General features: G+C 41.0%; 1 protein-coding gene across 1 annotated transcript; it reads right to left on the bottom strand.

The window, feature by feature from the left end:
• Positions 1–1799: 1799 nt before the first annotated feature.
• ARL14EPL (ADP ribosylation factor like GTPase 14 effector protein like) lies at positions 1800–6280 on the bottom strand. Its single transcript, XM_047774479.1, has 3 exons — positions 6185–6280; positions 5318–5457; positions 1800–2292 (listed from the first exon to the last, which is right to left on the bottom strand). The coding sequence occupies exons 1-3, from the start codon at positions 6278–6280 to the stop codon at positions 2070–2072; spliced, it is 459 nt and encodes a 152-aa protein (XP_047630435.1). The 3' UTR covers positions 1800–2069.
• Positions 6281–16372: the final 10092 nt, after the last annotated feature.

Genomic DNA, 16372 nt, shown 5'->3' with positions numbered 1-16372 from the left:
TTTTGCTCATAGCTCCATCCCCTGTACCTGGCTCCATCTTGGTTATTATTTGTTGACTAACTCACTTATTAGACACACTATAAGATCCCTTTTCAACTTGAAAATCATATGATTCTGAAATTTATAAGTAATGAAACAATTCACTTGGTCATTTACAAAATAACATTCTCCTCAAAACAAAATATAAACAAACCAAAAAAGACCCCCACTCTCTTGACTGGTCTCAGGGTGACATTCCTGGTAAAAAGGGCCTGACTTGGTGACTGGATTTCTTCTTCCCAGAACTGTGATGGATAAAGGCAGTGAACTGGAAGCCCAAAGCACAAACCTGAGTCTGGAAAACCCAGTCAGTTCTGTGGAAAACAGTCAGTTCTGCTACACAGGAATACTGCAACCAGCATGACACGTAAGATTTTTGCTACTTTAGTCTCAAAACATACTGTCAAGTAACAAGTCTAGAATTATCAGGAACCTTCCCTGGCGTGTGTGAACTGTGCAGTTAATACATGCTTTTGAAGCTGATTATGCGGGGGGGGGGGACCTGACAAATCTAAAACCTTTCAAGTTCCCACACCAGCATCATCAACACCACCTGGGAAATGCAAATTCTGAGCCCTGCCCAGACCTAAGGCATCAGATACTTTGGGGGTGAGACAGCAAAATCTATGATATCACCAGTCTTCCCAGTGATTCTGATGTGTACTCAAGTATGTAAACCACTGAGTTAGGCTAAGCAGGTCTCATAAAAACAAATTCAAGGAAAGCTGAGTCAAAGTTTCCATTAACCTCCTACAATATATCAGAATTGAAAGAACCACATTATGTATCTAGCTAACTGCTTATACTCAAGTAGCAAACATGCAATAACATACTTTCATATAACTTAAGTTTCTTCCTTTTGAAAAATAATTCTTAAATGCTGATCCTGAAATGAAAAAATAAACCAATGACTTTTTGGATATTCACCTCCTAATTTTTCCATTTTACAAGTAAAATACAATTTATTTATTTGCTTTTTTTTTAGGGCCACTCCCCATGGTATATGGAGTTCCCAGGCTAGGGGTCAAATCAGAGCTACAGCTGCCAGCCTACACTACAGCCACAGCAATGCCAGATCCAAGCCGCGTCTTCGACCTACACGGCAATGCCACAACCTTAACCTACTAAGCGAGGCCAGGGATTGAGCCTGCAATCGGGTTCCTAGTTGGATTCATTTCCGCTGTGCCACGATGGGAACTCCTAAAATACAAATTTTTAATAAAAATATTGCCAAGGATTACTGAATTTCATTTTAATATTATTAAAATATTAACAATAAAAAACAAGACTACGGGTCTAGAGTGTCAATTCACAAGATTTTGGTTTTTTAAGTCCAAATAGCAATTCTGATTTAGAGCTGGTGATTTGCAAGATTCTAAGGGTAACTAGATAGTAGGAATATGTGAGTCTATGTTCTAGGTCAAGACAAGCTCCCAGATTCAGAATTGTGAGTATCTTCAAACTCCATACTCCATTTTCTAGGGTACCAGCAAAGAGGAAATGGATTTTTTTTTTTTTTTTGTCTTTTTAGGGCCACACCTGAGGCATATGGAAGTTCCCAGGCTAGGGTTTGAATTGGAGCTGCAGCTTCTGGCCTACACCACAGCCACAGCAATGCCAGTTCCGAGCTGAGTCTGTGACCTACACACACCACAGCTCATGGAGAGGCCAGATCCCTGACCACGGATCGAGGCCAGGGATTGAACCGGAATCCTCATGGATACTAGTCAGGTTCATTACAGCTGAGCCACAACAGGGACTCCATTTTTAAATCTGAGAGCAGAGATGGAGGTGTTGTGCTGAGAAGCATCCACAGGCACTCTCTCAGGTTAAAGCGGGAGGAATGCAAGAAGTCACAGTGGGAAGGTTAGAGAAGGATGGACGCTCCCACATTGTTCTATGGCTTTGGAGAACATGAGCCTTAGGTATGCTTTTTTAGAACATTTCCCCCAAGCCCTAAAATACACCCAAGAGACAAGAGACTGGCTTCGATTCAAAGACGAAACAGATGAGCCCTCGTGGGCCAGCACCTAGTCGGGAATGTTGAACGGCGGCGTGCTGATGACCTCCCCAGACTCGGTGACGATGGCGTCGTAGACCCAGCGGCGGTTGCAGCGGCACTCGGGGCCACACTTGGTGGAGTTACACTTGGGGCAGGGGTAGAAGCAGCCCAGGCAGTTCTTCTCCAGGCAATCGCACAGGTCAGCATCATTGCAGAGGAGCCTACCGCTCTTGTCATACTTCTTCATAACTCTGGAAGGAAAAGGAGGACACGGACAGGACAGAGAAGTGCTCCTCCACACTGAGAATAAATTCCTGGGCTGCAATTTTCTTGAATATGCTCCCTTTACTCTGAGGCAGCAGCGTCCTCAAGATGACCCAGCAGCACTTCAGAATGTTACCAGGCAGCTGCATCCTGGGAAATTCAGTCAACATGCCAGCAATTACCAGTGCAGCCAGCCTGTCACCGAGAGTAACACTTCATTTTTCCTGCTTGCTGGGGAATGTAATATCCCACCTAAGCAAATTTTGAGGAATAGCTGATTAAAAGCTATTAAAAGATTTCTTCCACAATTTATTACTATAAAAATATAGCCAGTCTTGATGGAAATTTCCCTAATTTTTTTTTTTTTCTGTTTCAGGGAAAGGCACTAGAGTGAATAAAATTACATTTTGAACGACATTTATTCAATAATGGGCAGTTAGGTTGCTTCCATATCTTGGCTATTGTAAATAATGCTGCAATAAATTGGGGGAGGGGTGCGGGGTTCCCACTGTGGCACAGTGGAAATGAATCCAACTAGTAACCATGAAATTGTGGGTTTGATTCCTGGTCTCACTTAGTGGGTTACGGATCGGTGTTGCTGTGAGCTGTGGTGTAGGTCGCAGACTTGGCTCGGATCCTGCTTTTCTGTGGCTGTAAAGTAGGCTAGAAACCGTAGCTCTGATTCAACCCCTAGCCAGGGAACTTCCATATGACTCAGGGGTGGCTCAACAAAAATAACAATAATAATAAACAAACCCCCAAAACACAGGGGGGGTTGCATGTATCTTTTCTAATTAGTGTTTTCATTTTCTTTGGAAATGACTCAAGATAAGCATTCACATGGTCAGTTACTATACTAACAGCATTGAAAACAAAAATTCTCCCTTACTAATGGTCTCCAAACGCTGTTGGTTTTGCTCCTTTCTGATTCTATATCTTCCCCAGGGTGGAGGGAGAAAGCAGTGGACCAAGGTGGGAGGACCTGTCGTAAGCTCTGAACCGGTGAAGAGCACCAGTGTCTACACCCTGCTTTGGGTTCCCACGCTGCCTCGGTCAGCCTCTATAACACATCCAGGAAGCGAAAGGCTTCACCAGGATTCTGCCATGCTCTCCAATCCAAACCATTTAAAAATCAACCCTTTAACACTGAGCTGCTCGAAATGCTTAGAAGGACAAAATTACCTCTGTGGCCCCTGTATCCATGTTTATGAGATCAAGTCAGAAAAGGCTGTGAAATTACAACCTTCTGTGTTCTTGGTCCCCAAGCAGGCCTCACACCCCCTTCCCTTCCTGTTAAGTAATGTGCTCTATCCTCGATCCTCTCCCAAAAAAGCCGGGAAGGTTAAGGACCAACGTGCAGACTGGCTTGATTATCTCACTTTAGCAGGAGTGCCTTCCAATGAGGATTTACATTTGAAGCATTTCATCTGAGGACTGAGAGCTCTCACACCCACCGGGAACTTCGGGTGTCAGGAGACAGGGAGATGTGAAGTCTATTAAGGAATGACGAGAGTGGGTGGTCATGCAAACAACGGAGAGCCCGAGTCAGACCCCAGCCTTCTCCCTGTGCCTTCACCCAAGTATTTCCTGCAGAGAGCAAGACACAGACCTTACAGCTTCCTACCCATCTGATGCTGTCTTCTATACAATTCTGAACTATCACATGCCCATAAAATGCACAAAACATACATGCACAGATAACAAAGAATAAAACACACAGCAGGTGCCCACCACCCAGCTTAACAAAGCAGTGTTGCACATTTGCATCCTCTTCATGCCCTGTCCATTGCATCTCTCCACGCAGCCAAGAGGAACCCCACCTCAATATCACAAAAATCATCTCCTTGTTTCACTTTTAGTTAGCCATATGAGTATGTATCTCCAAGAGCGTTGTGTTTTCCCTTCTGTCATTTGCTTTTTTTTTTTTTTTTTTGGCTGCACCCATGGCATGTGGAACTTTCTGGGGCAGGGATCAAACCCATGCCACAGCAGTAACCCAAGCCACACAGTGACAATGGTGGATCCCTAACTCACTGTACAACAAGGGAACTCCTGTGATTTGCTTTTTTAATTCTATATCATGATTTGTGTTTCATCCATGGTAGTGCATGTAAATATTCAAATATTTTCATCTCTACATGTATTCTACTGTACGGATATACCAATTACTTATCTTTTCCATTATAGATAGGTTTTTGGGTTATTACTGTGTTATTTTTTTTTTGCTATTACAGGGATGCTATGAATTTCTTAAACATGTCTCCTGTTGTACATGTGTAAGCAATTTTCTGGGATATATATCAAGGAGAGAAGATTTTAGATCATAAAGTATGTAGGTAATGACAAGCTGTTTTAAAATAGTGGCTGTCCTATCTTACACTTAATTCATGTCTTTGCCCATCTGGGCAGTGTGGCCCTGAATGTTCATTAGCCTTCTCTTCTGTGAAATGCCTGTTCACTGGTTCATTTTTCTCTCAGAATGTTTCTCTTAGTGAACTGTATCTTTTTTAGATACTGTTCTTTTAGATCATAAATAGCTCCTCATACATTATAATTTGTCCCTCATTATTAGTGGGCATAAATTCTTAATTTTTATGTAGTCAAATATATATCAACTTTTTCCTTCAGGGTCTCCTCAATTTATGCCTCTAATGTGTTAGCACTAATTGAATTTGTGATACATCTGTGCCCATTTGATACTTGAATTCATTCCCATTGTTATATAATATCTCTAATGATACATCTTTCTTACTTTTAGTCATCTTTCCTACCACAGCTATAACTCTAGTGCAAGCACTTCTGAAGCCCGTTTTTAAACAATTGATGCCTAGCGTGGGATTAGAGTCTATTTCTTGAAATTGCTAACTTTCAGACATACAGGGTGATATTACACTTTAGAAAATATATTTTTGAACTGTAAAAAGAGGCAACCTTTAATTACTTCGCTTTGTCAAGGAGAACTCTGTGCATTTTATGATCTCACAGATCAAATATAATAAATCATGATCTTACTTGCATTTTACAGAAAAATACTCATTCATCTTTGACATTCGTGCTTTTTTTTTCTGCTGCCTCGTTTCAGGATTAAAATCCGCTACCTGTGGTCCAGGGTTCTGAAATGCCAAGCATTTTAACTGCCGCTCTATCTGTTGCTATGAAGCAAATAAAATGTATTAGTAGAAAGAACCAGATAGTTTTAGCTTTTTTTCTTACATCGTATCAAAATGAAGTTTCCAAAAACTTTTACCATAAGGGCGTGCAAGTTTAGTTGTTTTACCTAGAGAAATAAAGTTTAACCCGATTAAGTCTCAAAGGATGCTACACATTTTTTTTTTTCAAATTTGGTCATTCTTTCTGAATAAACAAATGTATAGTGTAAAAAATGCATATAATAAAAATACGAAAAACGCTCAAGAGGGATGAAAAGAATTCCTTTTATACAAACACCACTTGGCTTCTCGAATTGGCTGGGGATGAAAGTCGGAATTAGCGTTTTATGGTGGATAAGGACTAGGGAGTAAAAGCCCTTCTGCCCGTGGGTAGTGTCTCACGTTTTAAGTTTTAGAACCATGACTGGCATATAATAGGAAAAAAACCCTGCAAGGATTAGTTAAATAAAAATACTTGACTACATTCTCTCCAAATATTCTGCTCCAAGGATAGGGTTCTATGGCCTGAGAGGCACAGAGGAGCTAGGTGAGGTGAGACCAGCCTAGTGGCAAGCAGAATGAAGCCAAGAGGAAGCCCAGTCGGCACAAGAGAGCAGAGATCGTTTCCGTGGAATCTTGACAGGGCCCACCTTCCCACCCAAATCCAGGGCATCTCCCCAAGTTGAGAATTCCCCAAACATCATGAAATCACAGTATCCACATGCCGTACCAGTTGCTTCTGTCCGATTTGACAGTTTTTCTCAGGAGAACTTGGACCTGCGTGTCTGTCTTGAGTGGAATTGTTTTTTTCTGATTGTCCACTCATTTCTGATGGCTAAAAAAAAAAAAGCAATTGGGATAAAGCAAAACACATTAAAATATTATACATCCCCAGTAACTTAATCCTGTGACTTTCCTGCTGTCTCCCTACATCTGACTTTCCAAGCCTTACTGGAAAAGCTGTTTGCTCCCTGGCTTCCTTTTTATCACTCTTCAATCCTGTGTAGACTTCTTCTCCAGAATGCTTAATGATGCTCTTCTCCTCCTGGTGTTCCCTATGCAAATCAGCTGTGCCCTTTACAGCTCTTAGCATCATAGACTTTGCTGGAGCAGGAAACACGGCGACCATCCACTCCTGCTCAAGAAACTAGGAACTCTTAGACCTCTGTTTTTCTCCCTTTATACTTAGCCTCTTGAAAAATAATAAGACACACTCATGGCATAGTGCACCCTCAGCAACTCTGTGAAAATCTTATCTGTCTCCATGGCTTCTTTGTTACCTCTTCAGAAATCTTTGCCCAGGCTGCCTCTCAAAGCCCTGACCACCTTCCTCAAGTTTGCTGACAAATTTCTAACACCACCTGGGCTAAATGGAAGTCATCAGTTTTCCATAAAACTCAGCTGCTTAAATGACTGTAATTTACTCTGAAGTACTTCAATATACAAAATGCCTCTGTGTGACTGTCTTATGTGAAGCAGGCACAGGATGCCAGTCACAAATGCACACAGTCCAGATTGCTCTGCAGTGTGCTGTCAGAAAGGACCACACTACAGAGGCTCCCACAGCCCTGCTCATCAACTCCCACCTCAACTGCCTGTACTGACTGCAGCATGCTCTTTCTCCCGAAGGACCTGAGGATTCTTCTTCCCAACATTAGGTTAGGAAGTTGTGTTGATTTTTCTTTTCTGACATTCCTCACATTGATTCTTCCTTTCCATTCCCTTCAGGTAGAAGCCACCCTAAAGAGAGCAGTCACAGCAGTAATGGTACCTTACCCTTGACCAAGATGGCTGAGTCTAGCGTGATGAAACTTTAGACAGGCTTCTTCCTAATTCTTGGTCCAGACCTCTCTTTTTTAGATCATTTACTTCAGAAAACTTGTGATTGTAAATTCTTTCTCTGTACCTTCAAGATGGAAATCTTCTCCCAGTCCCAAGCCAGTCTTACAATCCATAATGCATTTCCTGAGGACTAGGCACCATCTCTTCTCAATGTGGTCATCCAGGAAGAGTCCTTATTTGCTAGTCTCCATGGGAAAGTAGAAGCCTAATTTGCTAATTGGGGGATTGTTGGGTGCCAATCAGTAGAAACAGGTGGCTGTTTTTGCTAATTCACAGGGAAACATTTGCAAATGTGGGAATAACCCAATGAGCTCAACATATCCCAAAGATCAGTCTCTCCCCTAATGTCCTCTAGTATTTTCCTCTCACCTTTGATTTCAGTGGAGTTAAGTTTGGACTGAGTTTGGGTTTCTCTCTCCTATTATGACAACCTTGGATAAAATTTTCTTTGCCTGTTAAACTTTGGTGACATTTTTTTTTTTGCTTTGATAGCCTCACCTGCAGTTTCAGATTTGATCAGCCAAACATTCCCAGGGAGCATTTTCCAAGTAGTATGGAGGTTAAATCAAATGGAGATATTTTTGGAGTTCCTGTGGTGGCACAGTGGAAATGAATCTGACTAGGAACCATGAGGTTGCAGGTTCCATCCCTGGCCTTGCTCAGTGGGTTAAGAATCCTGCATTGCTGTGAGCTGTGGTGTGGGTTGCAGACGTGGCTCGAATCCCAAGGTGCTGTGGCTGTGACCTAGGCTGGCAGCCAAGCTCTGATTCGACCCCTAGCCTGGGAACCTCCACATGCTGTAGGTGTGCCCCTAAAAAGCAAAAAAAAATAAAAATAAATAAATAAATAAATAAAAAAGAAAACAAACAAAAAACAATAACGACAAAAAAACCAGAGTTCTTTTTAAAATGATAAATCCTTGTCAAACGCCAGCCCTACTGGGGTTATAACGTGCTGAGGAAAATCATGGGTAGGTGCAGAATTAACAAGCTCTCCAGGTGAATCGTACCCTTAGGCAATTACGAGAGATGTTAAGATAGGTAAAATTTTCTTCATCCAGTTTTGCCATCTGATCATAAAACTATTGTCCCTATTTTCTTCCCACCCCAAAATCACCCAAAACACTGTAGTCATTCCTAAATCAGAAGTGTCTTTATCTTATTCCTATGAAAAGGCTTCAATGACTCCCTTTGCCAATAACCCTACATCGCACATCCCTCGTGTATCAGTGAAAGTCCATCATGACCAACTCCAACAACCTGTCTAGGCTCCCCTCCCAACATTCCTTCCCTTGGGCCAAAGCTACTGACCTCCCCACTCCCATTACCACCCCTCCCAAGTCTTACCTAACTAACGTCTTCCTCTCTGAACTCTGGTCTATCTCTGCTCCAAGAAGACTTCCCATCACTCTCATCTTGGAAGATTCCTTTCTCTCTTGTGATCTGTTTGGAGCTTCTGCGAGAAAATTACCCTCAGAGGGGCTCTAAACCTTCTAGCTTCCTCATGTAACAAATTTCCTTCCCCATGGGAATAGGTATGACTTTATACCGTCATCTTTGCAAGCAAGAAATTCTGAAAGAGCATTCATTTAACTGCATTGGGAGAAATGAATATTTTATGCAAATCCTTCACCCAAGATGCCTTTAAGTCCTTTGCGAAATGGAGATCTCCTCAAATAGATTAGGGGAAAAACTGGCTCCTTCATATTGTGAATAAAGCAAATAGAAATTATAAGTAAAGTTTACCAGGGCCTGAAATTATAATTGGATTTATTAGAAGCCCAAAATATCTGCCCCAAGAAAAGTGATTAGGAGGTTCAGAACTCCCTTTTTTCCCTGCTTTGCATTCCCCAGGCAAGGGTTCTTAACAAGAGACGGAAATCAGGGGGCCCTTGAACTTGGATGAGTAAAGAATACATATTTATTTGCACTAACATCTAGCTGAAGTTGCGTATTTCTTTTTATTATAAGGCAGCCAACAAACCACAATAGTGTTTGCAATAGTTTTGACTATGTCGCCTATGAAAACACAGATGTTTTCATAAGCTGCTATAGTTGTTGTATATATATATATCAAAATGCTATTTACATTCATCACTTTCTCAAAATGATGGTAGTTCTAGACCTGCTAGATCTTATATGATGCATTAATAATGAAACATATATCACCATCATAAATTAACATTTTGATAAGTATTTCAATATAATGGGTTTCCTTCATAACATTACAGATTTTATTTTACATGATTAAAAACATCATTCTGTGAAATGGTCCGTGGATATCAACTGGCCAAAGGAGTCCATGACACAAAAAGTAAAATTAAGAACGCTTGCAAAGAGGCAGGGAGAACCCACTGCCGCCACCTCACTAATCACAGTGACAAGAAACAAATCACAGTGATAAGCTCTTGGCTGTGGAAGATGCTCATTTTCAAGCATAGGGCTGGAAGCAACATGGTATATTCTAGGGAATTGCATTTAATGGAACACAAAGTGTATGCCATCAAATTAACCAACTCTCTCTTTTGTCCTAGCATGTGTCAGATTGCCTATAAAATATCCATGATAGTCTAGGCCAGGGAAGCAGTTTCCCCAAGTGCCAGATGTCACACAAACTCCAAGGGCCGTGATTCCCCAGGTGTGGCTCAAGGATGGGGCTACTGTTCAGCACTAGGCTTGGGCCAGAATGGAGATCGACCCCTTCACTGAGTGCACTGGGTAGTTCAGCTATCCTTTTTCTTCATAACAAGACTTCCTCGAGGAGATGGTATATGAATTTCCATCCTGGCCTGAACTTCTTGACTGACCATCAATAAGAACTTTGAGTAGCATTGGAGTACATGTTGGCTGTGACACACGTGGTCCTTCTGTAGTTAGTTCAATTTTTACATGGAAGTTCCTATCTCTATTAGAAATTTAGGAAGCAGTCTTACAACTTTCTTTACCTCCCTGCCCTACAAAGGAAGCCTAGAACTCGTACATAGTGAGTAGTCAACAAATGTTCATAAATATTATGCTAATGGATGCGAATTATTAGGTACCTACTCTATGCCAAGTAGTTAGCTAAACATTCCACATATATTACTCCATTTAATTACACTATAGCACACTGAACTAGACACTGCTACCTCTATTTTTATCTCTAATTTTTACAGTTGAGGAATTGAGACCTAAAGAGCTCATTAAGGCCACATGGGTTTAAAATCCAGACTCGTTAACCCTCCTAACTAAGCCCTTTTTCAGGATGTCACACTTCTTCAAGATTTGTTTGAATGATGACCACCACCTCTGCAAAGGATACTGCTGAGGGGTGGGATGGAATCGTGAGCCACCCAGAGCCTTTCCAAAACAAAGCCTGAACTAGGAATAGGGGCAGATGCATTTAGATCATGGCAAGTCGGCCTCCTCCAGCTCTTCTGCCACAGCACCCATCTCCAAGCGTGTGTCCATCTCAGGCACATGAGCCATATCTGACCTCAGCATTGGATTTAGAAGTTAGCATGAAAGGAAAAAGTCACATGGGTCTCTGAATTTTGAACAATTTTCTTTTTATAGTCACACCCACAGCATATGGAAGTTCCTGGGCCAGGGACTGAATCCAAGCTGCAGTTGCAACCTACAACAAAGCGCCTAACCCACTATGTAGGGCTGGGGGCTGAACCCTCACCTCCACACCTATGGCAGCTGTTTCAGTCAGCTTTTTAACCCACGGCACCACAACAGGAACTCTGAATTTTGAACAATTGAATTCATATCTTCTGAATCTTGAAGAACTTCTTTTCATGTTAAATTTGCATGAATTCTAGATAATCTTACAAAACAAATATTTGCCTTTCATTCCAAAAATATATACACTACATAACAAATAGAAGAAGAAAGTCACATATGGACAAAATCACTCTTGAGGGAGTTCCTGTCGTGGCTCAGTGGTAACGAACCCAACTAGTATCCATGAGGACTTGGGTTTGATCCCTGGCCTTTCTCAGTGAGTTAAGGATCCAGCATTGCCGTGAGCTGTGATGTAGTCACAGTTGAGGCTTGGATCCTGCTTGGATGTGGCTGAGGTGTAGGCAGGCAGCTGCAGCTCCAATTCGACCCCTATCCTGGGAACTTCCACATGCCACGGGTGTGGCCCTAAAGCAAAAAAAAAAAAAAAAAAAAAAAAAATCCTTTCAGAAACTGCTGCCTGGGAAGAGCCTTATCCAGTCAGGCCTCTCTCTGTTTCTCGTGTTAGAATCAGATGAAACTGTTGACTTCTACAATCATAGGAACCAGCGTGGCTAAGTTATGTTTACCTTTAAACCTTGGATCCACATCCTATGGTAAATTGCTCCCTCCATGGAGGCCTCGCAAACTAGGTCACCCTGGAAACAAGACCAGGTCCAGAGCCCCACCTTCCTGCTCCTTCCTGCTCACTCTGGGGCTCAGGTCATCGAGGGCAATGCAATAAGATGACTCACACCACAAGCACCTACCCTTCTCTTTAGGACGCCTCTGGCACCACACAGCTGAAGGATATTAGTAAATTTATTTATTTATTTATTTATTTATTTTTGGTCTTTTTAGGGCTGTACCCGTGGCATAGGGAGGCTCCCAGGCTAGGGGTTGAATCGGAGCTGTAGCTGCAGGCCTACACCACAGCTCACAGCAACACCGGATCCTTAACCCACTGAGCAAGGCCAGGGATGGAACCCACAACCTCATGGTTCCTAGTTGGATTTGTTCCCACCACGCCGGGAACTCCAGGACACTAGTAAACTATTCCAAGTTACAAAAGTGTTCAGTTTAAACCCTCACTGAGAAGTTGTTTGCGCTATTACTCAGCAGATAAAGTGGTTTATTTAGAGACACTCTCTGTCACACAGCCCTCAGAAAATATTTGGAAAAACACATACATGTTTATTCAAAGCCCTTACAATAGACAGTTGATCTATTTTAATCTCATGCTGCCTCTAACCTTAGTTTCCATCCTTGTTTACCATGACAGGTCACCGATGTTATGGACAGGTGAGCCAGATCCCACCAGGGACATACTTGGAAAAGAGAGACAACTGTTGTATTGCTGATCATTCAAGACTATCCCCACCCCCCAGCTGATTCGGCTGTTTTCAAAGCCCCAAAATTGTTCAGTAACCTCCAACAAAATCTCCATTGCCATTTGTCCAAAAGAATGAAAAGTAATTTTGATCCAAGCCTTTGAGAGTGTTTTTAGATAAACAGTGTTAATGCTTTAGAAACAATGTTATTTGCAATTTACAAAGATTCCTAGGAACACTTTTATCACTGAATATGCCTCCCCCCGCCCCACCACACACCCTTCTGTGGCTCAATGTAAACGAATGTGATAACAGCGATCATATACTTAAAATAATTTGAAATGCACTCAGCAGAGAATTTAATAAGCTGTGTAACCACATCATTGCTCTTTTTGCTAATGCCTGGGAAGGCTATTGGTCTGGGGTTGCCCAGAAACCAAATCCCCTGAAGGGCTTGCCTAGGTCAGTTACAGATCAGCCCGCCTGGGGCCTCTCTACTCACACGCTAGGTATCGTCTGGATCTCTTGACTTATACATTTAAATTCTTCCTTGCAAATTTAAGGATTAGAAAAAATAGAAACCTGTCTGTTTACTCTGCCTTATTGATGGAAAGCAGAGGGGGAAGAAAACTTGGGTGAGACCAGCAGCCTGGGCCAGTTGAGCCCTGTGCTGAAAAATCCATTCAGCACTGTCCTGATAAATATACTTCAGAATCTCTCATTCCAAATTTCAAGTGTGAAAGTTCCTTTATGATCAATCCGTAAGGTTTTCTGCCCATTTCTTAGCTTTCGTTTTTGTTTTATTCCACGCTGCGATGAAACAACCCCACTTTTCTTCTGCTCTCAACTACCACACATTAATAGGACAACATCTATTCCGAGTCTGTATTCTGTGGCTGGCTCTTGCCGGCTTCTCTATCAGCCTTAGAAGGAAACACGGTTACGTGCATCCTTTGAAAAGGAGCATCTCTCCAGTGATGATCTTCCAGTTTTGTTAGTGCCCATTTCTTAACGTGAGGTGCCTCGCCAAGCTGAAGCAGTGGGCGGTAAAGAGAAAGTACACATACCTTTAAGTTAGATGAAACAGAAGGGAAGAATACGGGAGAAAAAGAGACAGTACTGCCTTGTTTCCTTTGTTTTGCTGAGAAACCATAGAGCTCTCTGGGGGAAATGTCAGAAGGCCCCTAAGGTGCTCTTACAATTTAACGCTTTTGTAGTAGTGGCTGAGAGGAGAGGTGGAAAAACAGAGGGGGTGGGGGATGGATGTATTCATTAACTCTCTCTTGCACCACGAGTCTGTCTAAAATCACATGAAATCAGGGAATACTCATGTATCTGCTCACCCATCTTCCATCTGCAAAAAGCAAAGACTCTAGACTTTTCATTTTGACTCTATTGCTCGGTGTCCACTTCGGACGTTCAACTAATGTTAACACCGAATTGTGCCTTGGCTATTTTCATACCAGCAGTATAAACAACTATATATATAGTATCTCACACCATAGACCCATATATATGCAGTGTTCTTGAAAAAGAACAGGAAAGGAAACAAAATACAGGAAAGTATATATTATATATATATAAATGTATCTCACATCAATAGGCCTATATATGAAGTATTCTTGAAAAAGAACAGGAAAGGAAACAAAATTGTCAGTTGTTGCAACCCATATAGCAATGATACAAATTGAAGGTGGTGCTGGAATTAAATATATATGACCTGACCTTTATATGTATTAAGAACTATTATATTTTTGAGATTACACATTATTACATATATATGCGTATATATTTTTGAGATTACACATTATTACATATATATGCGTATATATATGTATATGTATGTGTATATATATGTGTGTGTGTGTGTGTACACATATGCTAAAAACCATATAGGAAAAAACTTGTCCCAGGACAAAACTAAGCCATGCTTATAAGTTGTGTCTAAGATATATATTAATCTCTAAATTGCAAACCTCTATCATCCTCTGCTACTAGGACTCAGATATTGTTCTGTGAGTCATTAAAACCACTTGCCTGGCAGGTTAATACTCGCCTCATTTATTTGTGAATTATAGGGTAAAAATCATCATTTAGTCATTTCATTCCTAATTACTTTTGCTGCAAAAACAAGGAAAGGAAACAAAATCTTCCATTCTAAGAGCTTGCAATCCATCTGGCAATGACGAAAAACCTTCAAGTGGTACTAGAATTAAGTGTGTTTGAGCTTAATTTTATAACCATTAGGCAGAGGCTATATTTTTGAGATTACACAGTAAATTTTGCACATTAAAATTTGTCACCTTGCCATTTAAAAAAATGCCAGTTAAGGACTGATAAACTTCAAATCAGGTAAGAATCCCGCCAGACTTTTCCACAGTCAGTCACACCTTACAAAAATATTTTCTTTGGCCAATGTTTGGCTTAGTTCTTACACAAGGTACTCTTCACTAATCGTACCATACAAGATGCTACACAAAGAACAAACACACCAAGGGCCAAATACAAGGGCAGTAAAACTAGATGGAGGAAAATCTTCTCAAGGATAAAAGATTGTAACCAACCAAGAAAAGTCACAACTAAAAATTTTAAAAACAATTTAACCGCAAAGAAAAATAACAATGTGTCACAATTGCAGAAGATATTACTTCCTCTTATTTCTTCAACTTAAAGAAGAAAAGTTATGCAAAATAATTTTCCTGTATTATTTCCAAGGTTCTCAAGCAAAATCTGATAGCTTTTTTTTTTAATATATATAGCTCAGGGAATGATATTCAACATCTCATAATAATCTATAATGGAAAAGAATCTGAAATTTATTTATAATTGAATCACTTTGCTGTACTCTTGAAACCAACACAACATTGTAAATTGATTATTCTTCAGGGAAAAAATAATAAAGGAGAAACTTGGCTAAGAAAGAAATAGCTTCCCGGAGTTCCCATCATGGCTCAGTGGTTAACAAATCCGACTAGGAACCATGAGGTTGCAGGTTCGATCCCTGGCCTCGCGCAGTGAGTTAAGGATCTGGCATTGCCGTGAGCTGTGGTGTGTGTAGGTCACAGATGTGGCTCGGATCCCGCGTTGCTGTGGCCCTGGTGAAGCCCAGCGGCTACAGCTCCAATGAGACCCCTAGCCTGGGAACATCCATACGCTGTGCGTGTGGCCCTAAAAAGCCAAAAACAAAAACAAAAACAAAAACCCTTTACATCATTTTTAAAAAGGTAATAATTTTAATTGGAAAGATGGGAGAGTATTTTTTTAAAGTTATTAACACCTTGCTAGGAGTTCCTACTGTGGCGCAGTGGGTTAAGAATACAACTGCAGTGGCTCCATTGCTACAGAGGCATGGGTTCTATCCCTGGTCAGGCACAATGGGTTAAAGGATCTGGTGCAGGTTGCAGCTACAGCTAGGATTTAATTCCTGGCATGGGAACTTCTATGTGCTGTGGGCATGGCCATAAAAAAATAATAATACCTTGCTCAATTTGCTAGTCTTGAATTTATTGCATTTTGACATGGTTTTCACTAAGAAAAAATATATATATATTTTTCTCTTCAGATGTTCTCAGGTTTTCTAGAGCCTAGGTTGATGTGATGTAAAATTGATTGCTTTTTTAACGTTAATGATTCACATACTAAAACATTTCTCAAATACCTGTTAATTCCCAGAGAGTACAATTTTTTTATGTTCATGAGTTGTATTATTGTGTCAGTATGTATCTATATGTATATGAATTTGTAATATACGCTGTACAGGTGACCCTTGAACAGCATGGATCTGAACTGCACAAATCCACTTATACTCGGATTTTTTCAACATTAAATACTACAGTACTACACCATCCATGGATGGTTGAATTCACAGATTCAGAAGAAACCTGGATACGGAAGTTGACTGTAAGTTATTGAGGATTTTTGCTACTGTAGTGTGTCAACACCACAACTCCTACATTGTTCAAGGATCAACTGTACTTAAAAATAACACAGGTCAGAAAGTTCCCTTCATGGCTCAGTGGTTAACAAACCCCACTGGCATCC

This window comes from Phacochoerus africanus, chromosome 4, assembly GCF_016906955.1.
Source record: "Phacochoerus africanus isolate WHEZ1 chromosome 4, ROS_Pafr_v1, whole genome shotgun sequence".
Taxonomy (NCBI): Eukaryota; Metazoa; Chordata; class Mammalia; order Artiodactyla; family Suidae; genus Phacochoerus; species Phacochoerus africanus.
This window is presented reverse-complemented; position numbering and strand designations above follow the sequence as displayed.

Excerpts from the sequence above, each read along its gene's own strand:
- ARL14EPL (XM_047774479.1), bottom strand. The coding sequence starts at position 6,280 with ATGAGTGGACAATCAGAAAAAAACAATTCCACTCAAGACAGACACGCA. Across the intron at positions 5,458-6,184 it reads AAATCGGACAGAAGCAACTG|CAACAGATAGAGCGGCAGTT; the intron begins GTACGGCATGTG and ends TTTGCTTCATAG. Across the intron at positions 2,293-5,317 it reads TATTTTTCTGTAAAATGCAA|AGTTATGAAGAAGTATGACA; the intron begins GTAAGATCATGA and ends TTTTCCTTCCAG.